This window comes from Dermochelys coriacea, chromosome 17, assembly GCF_009764565.3.
Source record: "Dermochelys coriacea isolate rDerCor1 chromosome 17, rDerCor1.pri.v4, whole genome shotgun sequence".
Classification (NCBI taxonomy): Eukaryota; Metazoa; Chordata; order Testudines; family Dermochelyidae; genus Dermochelys; species Dermochelys coriacea.
The window spans coordinates 3,220,585-3,240,667 of NC_050084.1; the positions used below are offsets into that span (position 1 = coordinate 3,220,585).

Genomic DNA, 20,083 nt, shown 5'->3' on the forward strand with positions numbered 1-20,083 from the left:
AGAGGTGGTTAGGGACTATTTAGAAAAGCTGGACGTGCACAAGTCCATGGGGCCGGACGAATTGCATCCGAGAGTGCTGAAGGAATTGGCGGCTGTGATTGCAGAGCCCTTGGCCATTATCTTTGAAAACTCGTGGCGAACGGGGGAAGTCCCGGATGACTGGAAAAAGGCTAATGTAGTGCCCATCTTTAAAAAAGGGAAGAAGGAGGATCCTGGGAACTACAGGCCGGTCAGCCTCACCTCAGTCCCTGGAAAAATCATGGAGCAGGTCCTCAAAGAATCAATCCTGAAGCACTTAGAGGAGAGGAAAGTGATCAGGAACAGTCAGCATGGATTCACCAAGGGAAGGTCATGCCTGACTAATCTAATCGCCTTTTATGATGAGATTACTGGTTCTGTGGATGAAGGGAAAGCAGTGGATGTATTGTTTCTTGACTTTAGCAAAGCTTTTGACACGGTCTCCCACAGCATTCTTGTCAGCAAGTTAAGGAAGTATGGGCTGGATGAATGCACTATAAGGTGGGTAGAAAGCTGGCTAGATTGTCGGGCTCAACGGGTAGTGATCAATGGCTCCATGTCTAGTTGGCAGCCGGTGTCAAGTGGAGTGCCCCAGGGGTCGGTCCTGGGGCCCGTTTTGTTCAATATCTTCATAAATGATCTGGAGGATGGTGTGGATTGCACTCTCAGCAAATTTGCGGATGATACTACACTGGGAGGAGTGGTAGATACGCTGGAGGGGAGGGATAGGATACAGAAGGACCTAGACAAATTGGAGGATTGGGCCAAAAGAAATCTAATGAGGTTCAATAAGGATAAGTGCAGGGTCCTGCACTTAGGATGGAAGAATCCAATGCACCGCTACAGACTAGGGACCGAATGGCTCGGCAGCAGTTCTGCGGAAAAGGACCTAGGGGTGACAGTGGACGAGAAGCTGGATATGAGTCAGCAGTGTGCCCTTGTTGCCAAGAAGGCCAATGGCATTTTGGGATGTATAAGTAGGGGCATAGCGAGCAGATCGAGGGACGTGATCGTTCCCCTCTATTCGACACTGGTGAGGCCTCATCTGGAGTACTGTGTCCAGTTTTGGGCCCCACACTACAGGAAGGATGTGGATAAATTGGAAAGAGTACAACGAAGGGCAACGAAAATGATTAGGGGTCTAGAGCACATGACTTATGAGGAGAGGCTGAGGGAGCTGGGATTGTTTAGTCTGCAGAAGAGAAGAATGAGGGGGGATTTGATAGCTGCTTTCAACTACCTGAAAGGGGGTTTCAAAGAGGATGGCTCTAGACTGTTCTCAATGGTAGCAGATGACAGAACGAGGAGTAATGGTCTCAAGTTGCAATGGGGGAGGTTTAGATTGGATATTAGGAAAAACTTTTTCACTAAGAGGGTGGTGAAACACTGGAATGCGTTACCTAGGGAGGTGGTAGAATCTCCTTCCTTAGAGGTTTTTAAGGTCAGGCTTGACAAAGCCCTGGCTGGGATGATTTAACTGGGACTTGGTCCTGCTTTGAGCAGGGGGTTGGACTAGATGACCTTCTGGGGTCCCTTCCAACCCTGATATTCTATGATTCTATGATTCCCCTTCTAAAGAAAAATGTCTGGGGATGAATCTGCACACGAAGTTTCTCCATATGGCCAGTTGCACAGCTGGAGTCTCTAGAGCAGGGCTCAGGTTTGGTTTTTTGTTTTCTTTGGCTTTTTTACTGTTTTTAAGTGCAGCAGCCAAACCATAGCACATTGGAAATAATCAGGTTAATTACTGACATGAGCCCATTTCATAGTGACTCCAGCATGTAAATATGCGTGTCTGATGCACCTAAATATCCTGAGCCAGATTTTCACTTCATTCACACAAGAGGCTTTATCCTGTAGACAAATACAAGTCTTTTAACTAGAGGGACAAAATCAATACCCATGCAGCTCTTGTATGCGGTACTTTCTATCCTACTGGGTAATTTTAAAAATAGCATTTACATTGTAGCCATCCCAAAATCCTGGAAGGAATAACAGTCCCTGAAAACACTGAATCAATTGAGCATCAGCGGGAACAGCTCCAAATCATGATCTTAAACTGGGAGTGAGCTCAGCCCTTCTGCCTGCTGCACCAATCCTCTGACCTGGTATCTGTAGCTATTGGACCTTCTCCTCCCTTTGTCTCCATTCTCCACTGTCAGAGCCTTCAAGCATAGGTGCTGGAGCTAGGGGCATTGGGGGTACAGAAGCACCCCCTGGCTTGAAGCGGTTTCCATCATATACAGGGTTTACAGTTTGGTTCAGTGGTTCTCAGCACCCCCACTATACAAATTGTTCCAGCACCCCTGCCTTCAAGAGGTCTTCAAGTTACCCCCCACCCAGAAAAGTTCCAGAACTTGGAGCTAATTTGTATGCTGTATGTACAGAACTCTATTGATAATTGTGGGAACAAAGCAGAACGCTGATTAGGAATTCTGCACCTTCCCCCCAGGCAGGAAGTAATTGTTACATGACATGGCCACAGAGGAGAGCCAGTCCCCCCTCTTTCTCCCCCCATCCCCACCAAGTATCTGTGTGGTCCCCAGACCTTTGCTGGTGCAGCTTCACTAGTACGGCTATGAGTCACAGCCCATTCTGTTTCTGTTCTTTGGTGGAAAAGTGGGCCAAATTCAACAGTGATACAAGTTATACAGCATGTGTGAGCCTATAGGGAGCTGCATAGAAGTGCTAAAGTTGTGTAACTGGCATTCAGTGTGTGAGCAAAGCAAGCATAATTCATACTAAGGGGTAGCAGGGGGAAGTATAGCAGGAACAGTAACTCACCAGAGAGCTGTAGGATTAAATACAGGAGGAGGATTGCTTAATCTTACATCCTGGCAGTGGTTCTCAAGCCTGCTACACTGCACTCTTCTACCCTCTCTGCATGTAACTTACATTTATTTTGCTCACCAACTAAATAGCAGATTGGTGCAAGTTATACAACTTTACCAGTTACAACAATCTGTAACCTCCATCCCCATTCCCTCACTCCTGAATTGGCCCAAAAGGGCTGTGGGAGCAGCACCTGCTTCCGTCAGGACTGTTTGGTCCAGTATATTTACACGGTGAAGGGCTATATATGAACATCTCTCTCTTCTCCCTCACCCCGTTGGCTCAAAGGGGTGGAGAGCACAGCAAAGGACCAAGACCATAAATGAGCAACATGTACAAAAGTAGTAGCATATTGATCTTAACTAACCATTGTGCTGGCCCTTGTTTCCATAATTCTGCATCATTGATGTAAGTGAGTTTTAGCAACGAGTGCATAAGTGTAGAGGAATTTGCGTTTAAAATGAGAAGCACACCTTACTAGAGAAGGGCTCCAAAACAGCTAGTATATGTCCAGCCACTGTACTGGCAGCTTTCTTGTTCTCCATAATCACAGCCTTCATTTAAAAAAACAAGTCTCTGGCTCTTATGGTTGCACAAACACACTTTAAATCTAATGCCTGTATTTCAAAATGTCCATTACTTCACACTCACTTCTGCAAGTGGTAAAGGGCTAATGTCCGTGGGCAGCAATAGAACAAGTAGCAAAAGGAGCCCAGGAGGAGTATGGTGGGAGATGGGGGTTTCTTTTATCTGTCCAGGAGTGCAATAAGTGAAGCATACTTTCCAGAGTTGCCATTAAACCTTTGTCATGCTGCTGTGTTTAAATCAGATGAATTTACAACTTTTTACATGTGCTATGTTGTATTATCTGAGCTATTTTGTAACATACAAGTATAATCAGCAGCAACGTGTGGCTCCTGGCACAGGCACCAGTAATGGGGAAGACAGGGATAGAAGCACACACACAGTTTCAGTGTAGGGTTGAAGCAGTCTTTAGAGAAACTGCAGTGTGCTGAACCATTCAAATTTAATTTGCTGGTATGATTGCGGTCCTAGAGAAGATATTCATACACCCTGGAGGAGGCAAGGATAGAAAGTCTTTTGGCTTCCTCTCCAGTGTCACCTGGCCATTTAATCTCTATACAGTTAACAATATTCCTGTTCCTCGGGTTATTCTGGATTTTTGTATTCAATCCAAGAGGTTTGGGTGTGTTATTACACATTTAAAAAGAAGCATGGTAAGGTAATCTCATCATGTTTCCCTGTAACAGATTCTACTAAATCCAATTTGCAAATCATTTGAGACTCTAAGCTGCTCTTTGAAAATCGAGGGGTGGAATTGGCTCTAAATCCTGCCAGTGCACTATGTAATTGCAGAAGAATCCTGGTGACCTTTAATTTTAGGCATTCAGCCCTTTGGTCAGTGTTAACGGAACACAAACACACTTATAATTCTCCCCTGTTCCTGGTGTGTCATATTGCCCAGACACTCCAGTGTAGAGTCTCAGGTGTGCTCAGGAGGTTGGGTGAAAAGGAGCAAGAGGAGCCCATTTGCCAGTTCTGCTGCTCAACGAATATTAATGTTTAGAGGCTTGTTTAACCAAAGTTCAGAGTCTGCACATTTCTCTTGATGGAGCCTCTTTGGCTGAAGCCTGCTAACCCATCCCTTTCCCATTATGAGCTAATGCATTCAAATTAGATTTACAATTTCATGGCACTGTCAGTAACCGTGGGGCGGTGTGATAATCTCCTGGGGGCAGCCTTTCAAAGCACTGTGATCAAATCTTACAGGAGAAGGGGCAAAGTTCAAGTCTGCAAATCGGTGCTCAGTGAAAGGGCAGTTCCTTTTCAGGCATCTGTTTCTAAATATAACCACTTGAAAACACAGGGCCCTAAAGATTTCTTAGACTTTCACTCCAGGCAGGAGATATGGGCTTCCTGAGCAGCTAATTCAGGAGGAAGGGAGAGATTCATAATGTAGGGCTGGTGAAATGGTGCCGTGCTGCCATTGAAAACAGACAATTCCATTTGGTTTGTTCTACTTATTAGTTTTAGCTAGTTCTGTTCCAAGTGTGTTAGTTTATATTCTGTCTAGGGCTGAACCCTGGGGACAGGCTGCCTTGGCACCTTCACCAAGGTAGCCATTCAGACCACTGGCTTGTGATTGGCAGGAGGGAGTTTTTGTATGGTAAGGGGGAAGGGAAAAAATGACTGTAAAGTCCCCCTCATTGCAGACTTTCTCCCTCCCAGTCACAGTCCAGTTCCACTTATGTGTCTATAATTTATTATCTCATGTTTTAGAAGGAATTATAACTCAAAAGAGCCATTGCTGTAAGCAAAGCCTGTCATCTGCTTTCACAGAACTGTTTGGGTCACTATTATAATGTCTGCAGGCCGCCATCAGAAGCACCTGACTTTTTCTGTTGCTTTGCACTGAAGACCTGGAGTCAGAGATGCACTGACATCAGATGGGGCAATGTAAAACAAGAATTTAAGATTTCCTTGTGTGCCTGCTATCAGAGTGTTAATAGAACTTTATCTGTAAGCAAAGAGCCACAACATAAGAAGGGGCTAAGCTCAAGGCATTGCAGGTGCTCAGTACTTCTTTGGATTTGGCCCACCATACTTACAGTAGATTATAAATTTAGAAAAATTGTTCTTTAAATAATGTCACCTGAGGCTTCTTTTCTTTTTAGCTTTGCTTGGGTTTTTTGGTCATTTTTACCACTTGTAAAGGTGAGACATGTCCAGGGCAAAATAGAGATAGACATTAGGATACAAGGAGCAGGGCATACTGTGGCCATGAACTGGCAAAATTCCTCCCCGTAACTGCCAATGCACCTCAATAGTGATCTAGAGTTTCCTCTCACTTTGCCCTTCCCAACTTGAGCTCCCGATAGGGCTCCAGCAATGCCTCCTCTTTCATGACTTACATCACCCTATATTATTCCATACCAGTGCCTCTTGTGAGAAGAGACTTTCAGTTGTTCAAAACTGTGGGAGGGGTTGTGTTGCTGACAAAAGCCCACTAAGAACTAATCGAGACCACCAAACTTGTAACCCAGCTATTCAGAGGTGAATGAGTAGCTAAGAGTCACAGGCTCTTCTGAGTTTAAAATTGGAGGCTTGTTAGTATCTGTTTCATCAGACTCAGTACCTCAGCACCAGTCAGGATGCTGCTACAGGTATATTAGATAATTAAGTCCAAAGAAGACTGCAAAGTGTTACCCAGTTTTGTGAGATCCATTTGTAACTGGGCGACAAAATGGCAGATGAAATTCAGTGTTGATAAATTCAAAGTAATGCATATTGGAAAACATAATCCCAGCTATACATACAAAAAGATGGGGTCTAAATTAGCACTACCACTCAAGAAAGAGATCTTGGAGTTGTGGATAGTTCTCTGAAAACACCTGCTCAATGTGCAGAGGCAGTCAAAGAAGCTAACAATGTTAGCTTTTCCATTAGGAAAGGGATAGATAATAAGACAGTACTATCATAATGGCACTACATAAATCCACAGTACGCACCCACACCTTGAATACTGTATGCAATTCTTATCATCCCATCTCAAAAAAGATACATTAGAAATAGAAAAGGTACAGAGAAGGCAACAAAAATGATTAAGGATATGGAACACCTTCCATATGAGGAAAGATTTAAAAGACTGGGGCTATTCAGCTTGGAAAAGAGATGACTAAATGGGGATATGATAGAGACCTATAAAATCATGAATGGTGGTGAGAAAGTGACAAGAAGTGTTATTTACCCCTTCACATAACACAAGAAGCAGGGGTCACCTAATGAAATGAATAGGCAGTGGGTTTAAAACAAACGAAAGGAAGTATTTCTTCACATAGTGCACAGTCAATCTGTGAAACTCATTGCCAGGGGATGTTGTGAAGGCAAAAGTATAACTGGGTTCAAAAAGGAATTAGATAAGTTCAAGGAGGATAGGTCCATCAATGGCTGTTAGCCAAGATAGTCAGGGATGCAGCCCCATGCTCTGGGTGTCCCTAAACCTCTGACTGCTAGAACCTGGGACTGGATGATAGCAGATGGATCATTTGATTGCACTGTTCTGTTCATTCCCTTTGAAGAATCTGGCACTGGCAACTGTTAGAAGACAGGACACTGGGCTAAATGGACCACTGATCTGACCCGATGTGGCTATTCTTATTTTCCCATGTTCTATGAAAGGGTGTTTCCTGCTCTTGTTTGTGTCTGAGTGAAGGGGAAAAGGGATAAGATTTTCTTGGGGAACGAGATGCATCATCTGTTACAATGACAGGAGCCAGAATTTGAGAGAGGGCAGTAGAGGTGGTTTTTGTAACATGAGAGAGGCTAGGTGTTTGTGGTAAATTACATTTGAATTAAGTATCTAACAGCATCAGGTTTCTCAGTTCTCTGCAGCTCTGACCCTTTCCTTCACAATTTACATGACCATGCCGCTATGGAAGGACTTGGAGATTTATGCCACCGTGATCTCAGATGAAAAAGGGATTAAGCATCATGCAGCTTGATTGATGCATCACAGCTGATCAGCATACAAGTGCCTATTTGCAATCTATTCATACCTCTGATCCGTTTTCCCCTCATGTGACATGCTGCAGGTGCTTCCTGTATGCCTTAGAGGGGCAATGTTCTTTGTGAGTGAAAAGTGTTGTATTTAACTTCTGGATAAGTTTCCCAAAGTAGGGCCTGTTAATTCATTAATGCACCCTCCAATGGGCCAGGTGGGTGTGGTGTGACCCAAGTTGACACAGTTTCCATACTTAACTCGAACATCTGGGGTTTGATCACAAAATTAAGTCATTCTACATTCATCTCCATGGTCTGTCTGTAGTGGAATAGCAGGGAGAGGCGTGGCAGGAGGGTAGAACTGATTTTACTGCCAAAGTAATCAATAGACTTGAATATCTTCCAAGGTGGCCAATCCCTACATTTTTTACTTCTGCTGGCTACACCAGAACCAATGATTCTGCATGGAGGAATGAATGTAGAGTGCCTTTACTCGAAATAATTTGTTGGGGTTGCCTATTGGGGAGCTGCAGCTTGGAAGTGCACTGGAGAACCTTGGAAATGATGCAGATGTGTCCAGAGGTGGACACTCAGTTGGCTTGTATTTTACCAGCATTCCCTAATGTCAGAAGTTTAACAGGAAACATCGGATGAAATCATGGAGCAGAGTCTTCTCTATGTCTGAAATGGGGGAGGATTTGTTCAGAGAAAACACAAGCCATTGGCACTCACCCGGTTTGAAGACAGCACTTTGGTGGTTGGAGGTAGGGTGACCAGACAGCAAGTGTGAAAAATCGGGACAGACGGTGAGGGGTAATAGGAGCCCCAAATATCAGCACCGTCCCTATAAAATCGGGACATCTGGTCACCCTAGTGGATTTCTTTTTTGTTTTGCTTTTAACTGATCCCTTGATCTGAACCTTCACAAAGAGTTAGATTTGAAGTTGGGGCTAAAAGTTCAGGATGGTGTTTCTTTTCTGACTCACTTCTCCTGGGCGACTGATGATGTCAGAATGACTTGCAACTAGCTTCGCTCTGGTGGTGTATGTGAGCAGCAGAGCCCAGCTATCAAGCTCTTGATTATGTATAAGATGTGGATCCAAGGATTGTTTGTAAATGGCATACTAGGTTCTGGCCACTTGGAGGATATTGTTGGAGAGATGAGGGACTTTGATTTTATATAGGCCTAGGGCAGTGGTTCTCAAACTTTTGTACTGGGGACCCCTTTCACATAGCAAGCCTCTGAGTGCGACCTCCCCTTATATAAAAATGTGTTTTTAATTTATATTTAACACCATTATAAATGCTGGAGGCAAAGCGGTGTTTGCGATGGAGGCTGACAGCGCGTGACCCACCATGTAATAATCTTGCGACCCCCTGAGGGATCTCGACACCCAGTTTGAGAACCTCTGGCCTAGGGGCTTCCCTCTTCCACATATTATCAGCTAGCAAGAGCAAGGAGCCTTAACAAACATCTGAATCTGCAGACCCTGATAGAATGGATCAATCTGACCCCAGGCTGGTGATCATTGTGGGACTGAGTAGTTTTATCTCGTATGTCTTTCATGGGAGAGAATAATACACCAAAACTGGGGAAGAGAATCCTGCAGCATTGGAACAGGAGAGCAAAAAGAGCTGGAGCCTTACTGGCGTGAAGACAGCCTGCTCTGTTGTATACATTCACATCAAGCTGGGCCATAAAAGGTCAGGGTAAGAAATCATCCCAAATGAAGGAATTAATGTGTCTAGTGCTTTGAAGGTGTAAAGTATTCTGAAAAAGTTCAGTGTGCATAGAATCATAGAGATGTAGGTCAGGAAGGGACCTTTAGAGGTCAAGTCCACCCCTCTACTCTTGAGACAGTACCAAGTAAAACCATCCCATCCCTGACAGGTGTTTGTCCAACTGGTTCTTAAAATCTTCCAATGACGGGGATTCCACAGCCTCCCTTGGAAGCCTGTTCCAGAGCTTTGCTTCCCTTATTGTTAGAAGGTTCTTCCTAATATCAAACCTAATGTTCCTGACTGTTCTCAGCTTCCCATCCTAGACTCGAGATTGAACTCTGAGATCTAGGAATTGTCACTTACCTATAGTCTGACCTCCCTTCATGGGGCCCTGTGCAGGAACTTCATCTTGAAATCCCAGAGCTTTGCAATGGCATAATTCCTCAATGCTCAATGGCATAATTCCTCAAACTTTTCACTCCAGCACTCAGTGCAACTTGAGCAATAAGCTTGTTTGAGCAGATCAGCAGAAGCTGTTTGAATTAGCTTCTGAATGGCAAGTCTCATTCAGGCAGCCTCTGTCCTCTTTGCTGGCTGTAATCCTTAGGCTGGTTTCAGAGGGTGTCTCTCACCTGCAAAGATGCATCAGTAGCTGATTGCAAATGGGATTGTCCTTTTTCCCACTGCTTAGTTAGAACAGTAATCCATATGGGGTGGAGGAGTCTCTCTCCTCCCCCTGGACTCCCTGACTACTTCTGAGCTCTCTGATATCACTCCAGCCTTTGCTGGCAAAGGTTAAGGTTGATGTTTGAAATCATATTTGTCTTGCCCACTGTTGTCTCCTCCCTGCCTGGTCCTGAACATCGGTCAGAAGCAGAGTCTGGAAGATATGAGGGTAACATGCCAGATCCTGTGTGTGTGTGTGAGAGAGAGAGAGTATCATGGACTACACTCTTTGCTTTGGTAGATGACGTGGGAATGTCTCCTTTTCCAGAGGCTCCCAGCTGACCAGCCTCCCCTCATCTGCCCTCCCCATCCATTGCACAGCTGTTTTTATAGCTTGGAACATCAAAAAAATTGGACAGGTCAGATCTCTGCATATGCCTCCCCTCAAGATCTCTGTCCAAAGCATTATCCCACACTCCAGGTCCATATCCCAATCCTGCATGGCGGCAAGTGAGATTTTGGACATAAAGGTGGAAGTCGTTGGGTTTGGGGTTTCCCAGTTCTCCAGGGAGGAGGCTCAGCTGCTGGATCAGAGGACAGAGATTCAACTCCTAGTGGCTTCTCAGTTGATATTTCTGTTCGCAAAACCTAAACCAGATACCTTGTCTATCACCCAGCCAATACAGGAGAGTTTCCTACAGTACATTTACTACTATGTTGTCCAGTCTAGTTTGAAATTTCTTAAGCAATAGGCTTTCCACCATTTCCCTTGGACGACTGTAAGCTTGCAATCTATTGAGGCCCAAGTTGCTGTATGCAGAGGAGTATTAAAGCATGACTTGTCTCGGTCCAGTCCTATTGCCAGGGAGTGGGGGAAAGCCTAACCCTGAGAATTGCAGAGCTTGCTTGTGTCCACTTCCCTGACCACTGGGATAAGAAAAACATTGTCTCTACCCTCTGTCACTAAACACTGCTATAAAACAAGAACCTTATAAATAAGTGACAGTGTACTTGATAAAAAGAAAAGGAATACTTGTGGCACCTTAGAGACTAACAAATTTATTAGAGCATAAGCTTTCATGAGCTACAGCTCACTTCATCGGATGCATTTGTACTTGATGGTGCAAGTGGTCTCCATGTCTGAGTCAGTCTGAAAGCAAGCAGCTTTCAGTGACTTGAGCAGTAAATCTCTCTCCTGTAACTGTAAATTGGTGGATAACATGCAACTTGTTTCTCTGAAAGATGCAGGAAAGCAGGGTAATCCAATCTCACCAAACTCCTTAACACAATTAACTCAGTCTTCATTAAGGTTTGGAGTCTGGGAACAGAACATTGTTACAGGATAATGGTCTCCTGCTGTTACTTTAATGCTCAAGCAAAGCCAAGACATTTATTTTCAAAGCAGGAGACATTGATCTTGTACAATGTTCAACTGCTAGGTCTTTATTTTTGTTATCTCAATTGACTGATGTCCATTACTTATTATATCATGTGGCTGTTGGTGAGGTGCAGTGATAGCTACTCCTTGTGCTACTGGAGACCTGCATTCTGGTTGGATTACAGAGCAGATATAGATTTGCTTCAGCCAATCGGAAGCCATCTTATTAATAAAAGTATAGATATTTTTAAAATGCAGTATACTGTTCTTTTCAGCTAAAGTCTTATTTTGTTAACTGTATTAATCACCCAATCACGGTCAGCCATCTAGCAATTGGACAGGCTGGCACAGATTCCATGTGGGATAATAAGTGAGGCACCATAAGTGAAGAGCTTATACTAAAAGACTTGGTGTCAGCATCAGTGGGTCTGATTGTGTGTGTGTCATCTTCAGCATGATAGGAATATTGGATCCATCTCTTGTGTGTATTTGGGAGGTGGCTGAAAAACAGTTAAATAAAGAATATTAAGAGTCGTAGAGGCTTTGTGTCAAGGTTCTGTAGAGCATCAGTACAAGGGTTGTTTGATTGGAATGGGCTATGAGAACTGTACACCTGCTGCAATGTGAGAGACAGGGTGACTGAGAGAGACAATGCTTTAGTATACTGGAAGCATCTCATACCCTGCAATGAACATTTCTTTTAAGCATCATTATAATTTCAACAGCCAGCCACTGTTTTGCTTTTTGTTATCATTTTAGAATTCAAGAAGCCAAGCTTAGATATGAGCGTTCTCTAGCAGGCCAGTGTGGCTACAGCAGTGGCACTAAGAGGTTTAGAAGGGTCACCCTGCTCTCATGTTCAGTGCTAAATCACAAATGCGTTCAATTGCAATTATGCCTGAGAAATAGGCCCTGCAGAGAATCTTTGTTCCCTGGCCCTGCTCCAGCCCAGCATACTCTGTCTGCTAAGGCCTTTGCGTTTTAGAGCTCTTATTTGGTTTGTCTCTTTTAAAGAGTTCCCGTCTGTTTCCATAATCCCTAAAATCTGTACCCATCAACTACAGGCTCCTTGGGGCTTGAGCCCAGCCAACACACAATTTAAAAGCCTCCAGTTTTCACCAGTAGGGCTCAGTCTCCCTCTGCTGTACCACCTTCCGTTAGGTTACAGTACCAGGGGAGAAGAGCATCTTGTCGCACTTTCTGGGAAAAGGGGAAGGTGGGCCCACCTCAGTGAATAAAGCTGTGTCTGTATTCGATTTTTTCCTCTTTTTCCCCCACTATTAGTGCAGCTTCGCTGGCACTAGAAATGGTAGGAGTGCCAGTGCACACACTTCTCAACCAGCATGTCCTCTGGACCTACTCAGAGAAGGCATAGCCAATGTGGTTATTAAAGTGCCAGTAGCCACCAATACTACCAAAAGCAGGAATTCGGTGTTTGGATGTTTTTCTAAATGATCTGCTCTAGGAATTATTGTAGGGAAGTTCTATGGCCTGTATTATACAGGATGTCAGACTAGACGGAAACTAGTAGTTTATTAAACAAGTTGAGGCCTAAAGGTCTGTGTCAGTTTTTTACATTTCACAAGGATCTTTTATTGTTCTTGGCGTAGCTTAGCATTAGTGGGAAGGTCGTATTTATTTCGTTGACTAGTTTTTCTAGGAGAGTGGCCTCTTGCTGTAAGAACTAGGTTAGATCATGAGAGGGAGAGTCAGGAGACCTATGCTCTATTCCTAACTGCTGTTGTCTCTGTGTGACCTTAGATAAATCACTTAAACCCTGCCTCGGTTTCCCAACCTGTTCACAGGAGGTAATGTTTTATTCACCTTTGTAAAGTACTCTGTGACCCTGAGCTGGAGGTGCTGCCTGTGTGCAGAATATGAAGATACAAGCAAGTATTCATGTAAATTAGCTACATCTGCCTGGCTTATGGAGAGTTGCCAATGTAGCCTTTAGTGTTGCCAAGTTTGTGCATCCTTGAGCTAAATGAACAAGTATGTTATTTATTTAGGGCTTAAGAACTAGCTTGATATTTCATCAATTGATGGCCCTTTATGCCACCACACTGAGCTGACTTTTAGCAGTTAATCACACAGCCTCACTAAAGCAGGGGTCTGGTAAGTAGGGCTCAGACGGTGGTGTGGTCAAATGCACTAGCTATCCCAACTCACTGTTCATCAAATCCATCTCCCCACAAGCATCCCTATTCAAGGCAACTTGTAATTGGTTACAAAATAGTGTTTTTCAGTATTGGTGACTTTTGATTTTACATGTTGGAGAAATTGTGTCTGAGCTGTTGCAACAAGGTCAGTATAACAGGGTGGCTCACCCCTTATGGGCTGGAGCTAGCCAAGCATGGATAGACTGAGCCATGCTTGCAAAACATTGGGGTGACTGCCCTACAGAGTAGCAGGAGGCTGCAATGAAGGGGAAAAGCTCAGGAAGCTGTGGCAGACTTCGCTGAAAGTGAGGAAAGCGCTCCAGGTAGGTAGGTAGAGACCCTGACCAGGCAGGCGAGGGACTGCAAAGGCCCCAGGCAGCAAGGCCTTGGAGAGGAAGAGAAACCTTGGCTTGTGTGGCTTTATGAATGGACTTTGTTTTGGGGGGCTGAGTTTTAGTTACAGTTTCTTTTATATTAAAAAACAGTCCCCAAGGAGCAATATTTTTTGATGAAGAAAAAGCCTGAAGTGAAGTTTCTTTGAACAGTCTAAGAGGGGAAACTGAGACAGGCTGCTTGTCGCATGATCCTAGGCCATGAGCGGATGCACGGGATGAAACTGAGCCAGACCATTATACAGATAGGCCTGAAAAAATTCCTTCCTCCTGGCAGAGCAGGCAAAACCCCAGCCACGGTTCATGCTGCACAAGGCATTTCTCACCTTCTGGAAAGCGACAGATACTTCCCTTGTTTGCGATCAGATGTGGGACCAGCTTAACTCTTAACAAAGCTCCATCCAGGTGTTTGAAACCAGCCACCTGGATTCCTCATCTGCCCAGTGCTGATATAGAACAGAGCGAAAAAATGAAAAAGTAACGCAATGTTTCTGTAGTGAACAGAGACTGGCAATGCCCCACAAAGTTCAAGAAGCTTAGGCAAGGTGCAGCCTGCAGGCCAGATGCAGCTCAGAGAATTCTGCAGTGCAGCCCGTAGTAGCCTTCTGTTTCATTTTAGGGTTCCAACATCAGCTCTCCATCTTGACCCAGGAAGCCTGTAGTCTCCCCCAGCTGCACATAAGGATGGCTACAAGAAGGCCTTAGCCACTTACCTGGAGCTCCATGCAGCACTCAGCTGGACAGAATTTAGTAGCTTCAGAGCTCAGAGAAAGTCTTTCTAGCCACCTGTTATCCCTCATGTTCTTCTGTATCTATGTTGATGTTGGCTCTGCCCTCCTTCACTGGCTACAAGGGCTGTTCACTCTGGCCATTGCCTGATGTTAGCACTGCTCAGTACTGGTTTTTGTTGTTTCCTCCCACAGAACATTGACATTACCAACTTCAGCAGCAGCTGGAGCGATGGGCTGGCCTTCTGCGCTCTCCTCCACACCTACCTGCCTGCACACATTCCATACCAGGAGCTCAATGGCCAGGATAAAGTAAGTCCTGCTAGCTCTGCTCTTGATCATGCTTCGCGTTAATTCTCAATCGGCAGCAGGAGGATTCCCGAGGAAGGCCTTTCGTTGTGGTGATGTGGTGCAGACCTGGTATAAAAGTTATAGCGTTCAGACAGATACAAGGAATAGGTGGGGGAACAAAAACAAAAGGGAGAGAAAATAAATTAATTAAAACCCTAAAAAACAAATAAATAAGAAAAAAACAGAAGGAGGGGAACAGTAGTGGCAAGGAGAGGGAGCTCCAACAGGTTAACTCTTGCCTAAGGTCTGGCTGCCAGGTGGCTAAGTCCAGTGGGTGTTGCATGCCCACATGAAGAAGAAAAGCGCCCCTTTGAAAGGCTACCACAAACACCTCCCATTGCTCCTACTAGCCTAAGAGTGTGGATCTGTGGAGGTGCCTCCCTTCCAGTTACTGGTAAAGAACCCAGGCACCTCAGAGGACAAAGTGTTTTGATAATTCAGCTGCATATTTGGTCCTCCAAGATGTCAATGGAGTTCCAGCCTTAATGTGAAATAATCGGTTGGAAAGAGAGTGTTTATTGTCAAGCTGGGAATTTTGGACATTGCTTTCCAGTTAGCGATCTGTTCTTCTGCTCTACCCCATGCCTCCTCCCCTCCAATGACACAGGTTGTGAGCATTACCATACTGACTCAGTGCAGCAAAGAGATCACTCAGTGGAGCAGTTGGGAAAACAGCATGTCAAAAAAAAAAAAAAAGCATTTCAACTAGGATTGCCAGGCATCTGGTTTTCAACCAGGAAAGCCTAGGTTTATCCGTGAATACCAATTACATTGTCTACACTAGGGTTTTAACAAATTAGCTAACACCAGTGAAGACAAAGACCCAGTGTGCCTGGTGTCAGGACTTAGCCCAGAGAGCTTTGAAAAGAGCTAACCAGAACCAGTTGATATCAGCTTTTTGTTTTTTAAAGGCTTTACCTGCCCTTTGGACAGTCCTTATTTGAGAAAACCCTTTGCTGGGAGAGCATGTCATGAGGTGAAAAAAGACTGAAATGGCCAGATATGTAGATTAGCTTTATTACCTGTGTGGGAGGAGTAGAGGAGACTCCTGGAGGAAGACTGTTCAGGTTCCTTTCATTATGAAAGAAGAAATGCCCAGAGGCACAAAAGTAGGAGCAAAGCCGAATTAACAGGGAATTGGCCATTAGCAAATCTAACAGAAACTGGAGAGGGTCCATTACTCCTTTTTGAAAGGACTGAAGCAGATACAAGCTACAGAGAGTATTCTCAGGTTTCAGAGTAGCAGCCGTGTTAGTCTGTATTCGCAAAAAGAAAAGGAGTACTTGTGGCACCTTAGAGACTAACAAATTTATTAGAGCATAAGCTTTCGTGAGCTACAGCTCACTGCATCCGATGAAGTGAGCTGTAGCTCACGAAAGCTTATGCTCTAATAAATTTTAGTCTCTAAGGTGCCACAAGTACTCCTTTTCTTTTTAGAGAGTATTCTGTGGCAAATCCCAAGAGCATTGTTATATATCTAGGACTTGGCTATGTGCTATGGATGTGTAAGATTCTAGCTTTGTCAGAGAAACCAAGCTATAAGTCTCCTAAGCCATAGCATGGGTAGGTCCTAGATGTGCTCTCATTATAGATATGTCAGCTGCATTGTTCCATTTGCCACAGAGAGCATGCTCATTAACTGAAACAAGTAGCAGAAGGTGCTAAGGGTTTTCTTTACGGTGACTGGTGTAATAGGGGCAAAAAGTACATTAACCAAAACAGAGACCAAGCCCAGGTGTTGCCTGCTTGAAGCACCTAGTACTATGCAACTGGAGAATAGTTTTTATCAGAGTATACCCTAGTAGATAAAGCTACAGGCTTCAGAGGCTGAAGACTGAGACATGCCACCTGGGCTTAAGAGCTAGTACTACATGCTGCCATGTGGGAAACCTGGGTTCAAAATTTCCCCTTAGGCCGATGATGGTTAGCTGCAAACTTTACATGGGAGGAGGGGAAGAATAAGTTAGTGCAGCAACAGCAGCACCTCTTTTGGGAGGTGGGAGGTGCTGCGGGGTCTGTTAACAGTTTTTGTCATCATCGCCTCAGATGGGAAAATGACAGCTGAGCATGTTGTAGAGAGAGGTGTTAAAAACTGCAAGCACCTTGCTCAGTTGAGCTAATGTTGGCTGATTCCCCATTTCAGAAGAGGAGAGTTTTTGGTTGATCAGACCAGTTTCCCCTTCCTCCCTCCCCCCCACACATACACTTTCCAGGCTTTAGATGACAATGAAACCAAGGGAATGACTCAGTCTTATCAGAATCTACCCAAAGTCTTGCACTTTCCTGCTTGGGTTTGAACTTTCCATTAAGCAAAAACAGAGAGAGTGGGAGAACAAGGGCCAAGACCCCTGCCTTAGGAAAGGACGAATCAGACACTGCGGGGACAGCCCCAGCAACAAAAGCTTTCCTGTGATCTCTTCAAGCAAATCACGTGTAATCCGTTTGAACAGTGTCTGAAATATGGTACGTACTGCAGTAAAATAGCATTGTAATCTGAGAGCCCAGACACTACAGGGATGGACACTTCAGAAATCCATGTTATAATTATTAATCACAGTGATTTAAAGGTGGACCTATGCCACAAAGTCCAGCTCTGGATTATAGGCTTTCTGACATTTGGGATGTTTGGATGCAAGGTTTGGTTTGATAGATAATAAGGATAGGGCTCAGCTGAGAATTTGGGAACTAGATCTGAATTTCCCCCCAAATGTTAGTGTACCTGGGTTTTTTAGGCCCATTTCTAATAATGTTGTTCAGGTCATTGATTACAGCCTCCCACCTGCCTTTTCTACAGAGATAAAATAACTATTTTCATGAAGCTGGATCTTCCCTCTCTCTCTCTCTCTCTCTCTCTCTCTGAGCTGGTGTTTAGCAACACTCATGGTGCTTTGAGATATTTTTCACTGAGGCAAACAACAAGGTGGTTATTCCCAATTTAAAATTTTTCTAGAAATTGCCCACCACCACACAGTCCCAGTGGAATTGCCTATCTAGGCACTAATGCCTCCTGGGGCAACTCAGCAAAGCCTTGAATTGAGTCACCATTTCCTTGTCTGTTAGCTGGTTCTGACTCTTTCACTTTTCAGCCTTTATTGCTACAGCATATTTATCCATCTGAAATCACAATCTTCTCCTGAGGCACCATAATCAATTTCACAAAAACAAGTTCCATTGTTACAAACAGTGGATTGTTGCTTCAACAACAGTAGATGAACTCTTCAGAGACAGAGAGACTGTTAGCATGAGGACATTCTTAATTACAAAGAAAGGGCGAAAAGATAAGTTACAAGCAGAATTCCCTCAAAACAGAAAATTCTCCCTGATTTTTCAGTTCATGTCAGCTCTTTACGGAAACCTCACTCGAACAACCTGTGCAAACTTTGAGAAAACATACCTTGCTTTACAGGAGTTTGTTGGACTGTAGATTCCTTAAGTTTTGGAGACTCGTTACTCAGTATGAATGGCTCTTCTCATCTTGAGCCTTGACACAGCTTGTCTGTTGGAAGATCTTAAGTCTGACACTTGCTCATTTTTCAAATACATCTTTTTCATTTGGACCAATTCAACACCACAACCCCACGGCAGGATTCAGGAATAGAGAGCTTGCTTTGGTGCTAAGCTTAATGATGGTGTCTCATCCCTTATTTTCACAGAAAAGAAATCTGCTTTTGGCTTTTCAAGCTGCTGAAAGTGTGGGCATCAAACCCAGTCTGGTGAGTACCTGGGTTCTGGGCAGGGTGTGTGGATGAGGAGGGGAAGGGAGTTTGAATGCATAGATCTGAATCCTCCCTTACAATGCAGCCCATTTATTCTCATTAAAAACATTCACGAAGTGTTAAAGGAAAAGTGCAGCCTAGTGCCCTGGCCACTAGTCTGAAAGTTCTTAACATGAGAAGCACTTCCCAGCCAGCATAACTGCTGATATGAAGTTGTTAATTACAGTCAGCTATTCCTGCTGTGACCCCCCGCTATGTGTGGGAAAGCCCCATGTATGTCTGTCAATCCATGTTTCAACCATCTGCATTACTGGTTTAACAACCAGAAGGAAAATGCTAAAATCCCTGTTTTAAAATGCCTTGGGTAGAGCCAAGAGCGTGACAGCAAACGTGGAACAAGGAGATTACTATGCAGAGGTTAAACCTTTAGGGGATTTGTGAGCTAAATAAGGAACCGGAAATGTGTGTCTGCACACAGGAGCAGAAACTCGAAGTACAATAACCATACATAGAGAATTAATCCTTCAGTGCAGATTGAAGAGATCCTTATGGGGTATAAGAGTCATCTGGCTGTCTAATCAGCTTGTGCCTTGGCACTACTTGGTGCATTTAATATATCAGCCTCACAAAAACATTAGGCCAATGCATAGCCTTGATTGACTGTTATGCAGTTTAAGACTCTAATTGAATTAATTCTGGAACTGAACGAGAGCCTTAGCATTAGACTTGTCTACTCTAAGGATCCCAATGCTGATAGCACTGGGGGAGCTGACCCAGTAAAAGAGTGGCATATTTTTGCAAAATTTCCCTACTGTAGCCTGTACAAAAGGGGCTTTTGCTTAGTAGCTCTCTGTTGTGAGAGAGGAAGCAAGCAGGTAGGTTGCATACATATTTTTTTAAAGGTGACAACTCTCCTTCAAGTCCTACCCAGGGGAGGGAAATTTCCCCAGTGTTATTTTGGTCTGTTGAAGTCCCTGTAGACAGCCATGTTGTCTGCTAGTGAGGTGAGACCTGATGCTGCATACACAGTGCTACTGATTTCACTAGGACCACTGGCAGAAATAAAATATCCCCATATGTGCATATGCAGGACTGGGTCCTTCATTTGTAATGAAGATGCACTAGAGTTCCTCAGAGCACCTTGAGGCATCTGGACATGAGCTGTAACTTGTTTATTTCAGCAAGTTACAGTGCCTTTGACTTATTTTCCTTTTCAGACTGCACCCCTTTACATTGCTGTTCACCCCTCCCTATCCCCCACATTAATGGAAAGGCCCCTGAGATGTTGCCTGAATACCAACTTCTCACAACGGAAAGGGCGAGAACCACATTACACAATTGTCTCATTTCAAGTATCCAGTGTGCTTAGCTGTGTGGTCCTCAGAATGGCTCTGCTGTGTGTCAGTGTGAAACGCACAAGCTGGCAGGGTATTGAGCGCTGTCCTCTGAGGTGTAAATTTTATATTGAAGAATAGCCTTCCCCCCTTTCCTCCCCAAGAAACCAAATTCAAACAGAGCTGCCTGAGACAAGCCCCTTTTTAGTATTCTTTATTAAGGCAAGTAAAGGTTTGCCGATTTTCAGATTCTGAAATCTGGTTTC

The 20,083-nt window shown here is 44.2% G+C and overlaps 1 protein-coding gene across 7 annotated transcripts in view; it reads left to right on the forward strand.

The window, feature by feature from the left end:
- The window catches only part of SPECC1 (sperm antigen with calponin homology and coiled-coil domains 1), a 168,479-nt gene that overhangs the window by 140,761 nt on the left and 7,635 nt on the right, over positions 1 to 20,083 (forward strand). For 6 of the 7 annotated variants that reach the window (XM_038375246.1, XM_043499481.1, XM_038375250.2 and 3 more), the window contains 2 exons: positions 14,612 to 14,728; positions 18,421 to 18,480. In XM_038375246.1, the coding sequence (XP_038231174.1) occupies positions 14,612 to 14,728; positions 18,421 to 18,480 (177 nt within the window). Of the gene's footprint in view, positions 1 to 14,611; positions 14,733 to 18,420; positions 18,481 to 20,083 lie in introns of all 7 variants that reach the window. The other variant, XM_043499480.1, reaches the window with a different exon arrangement.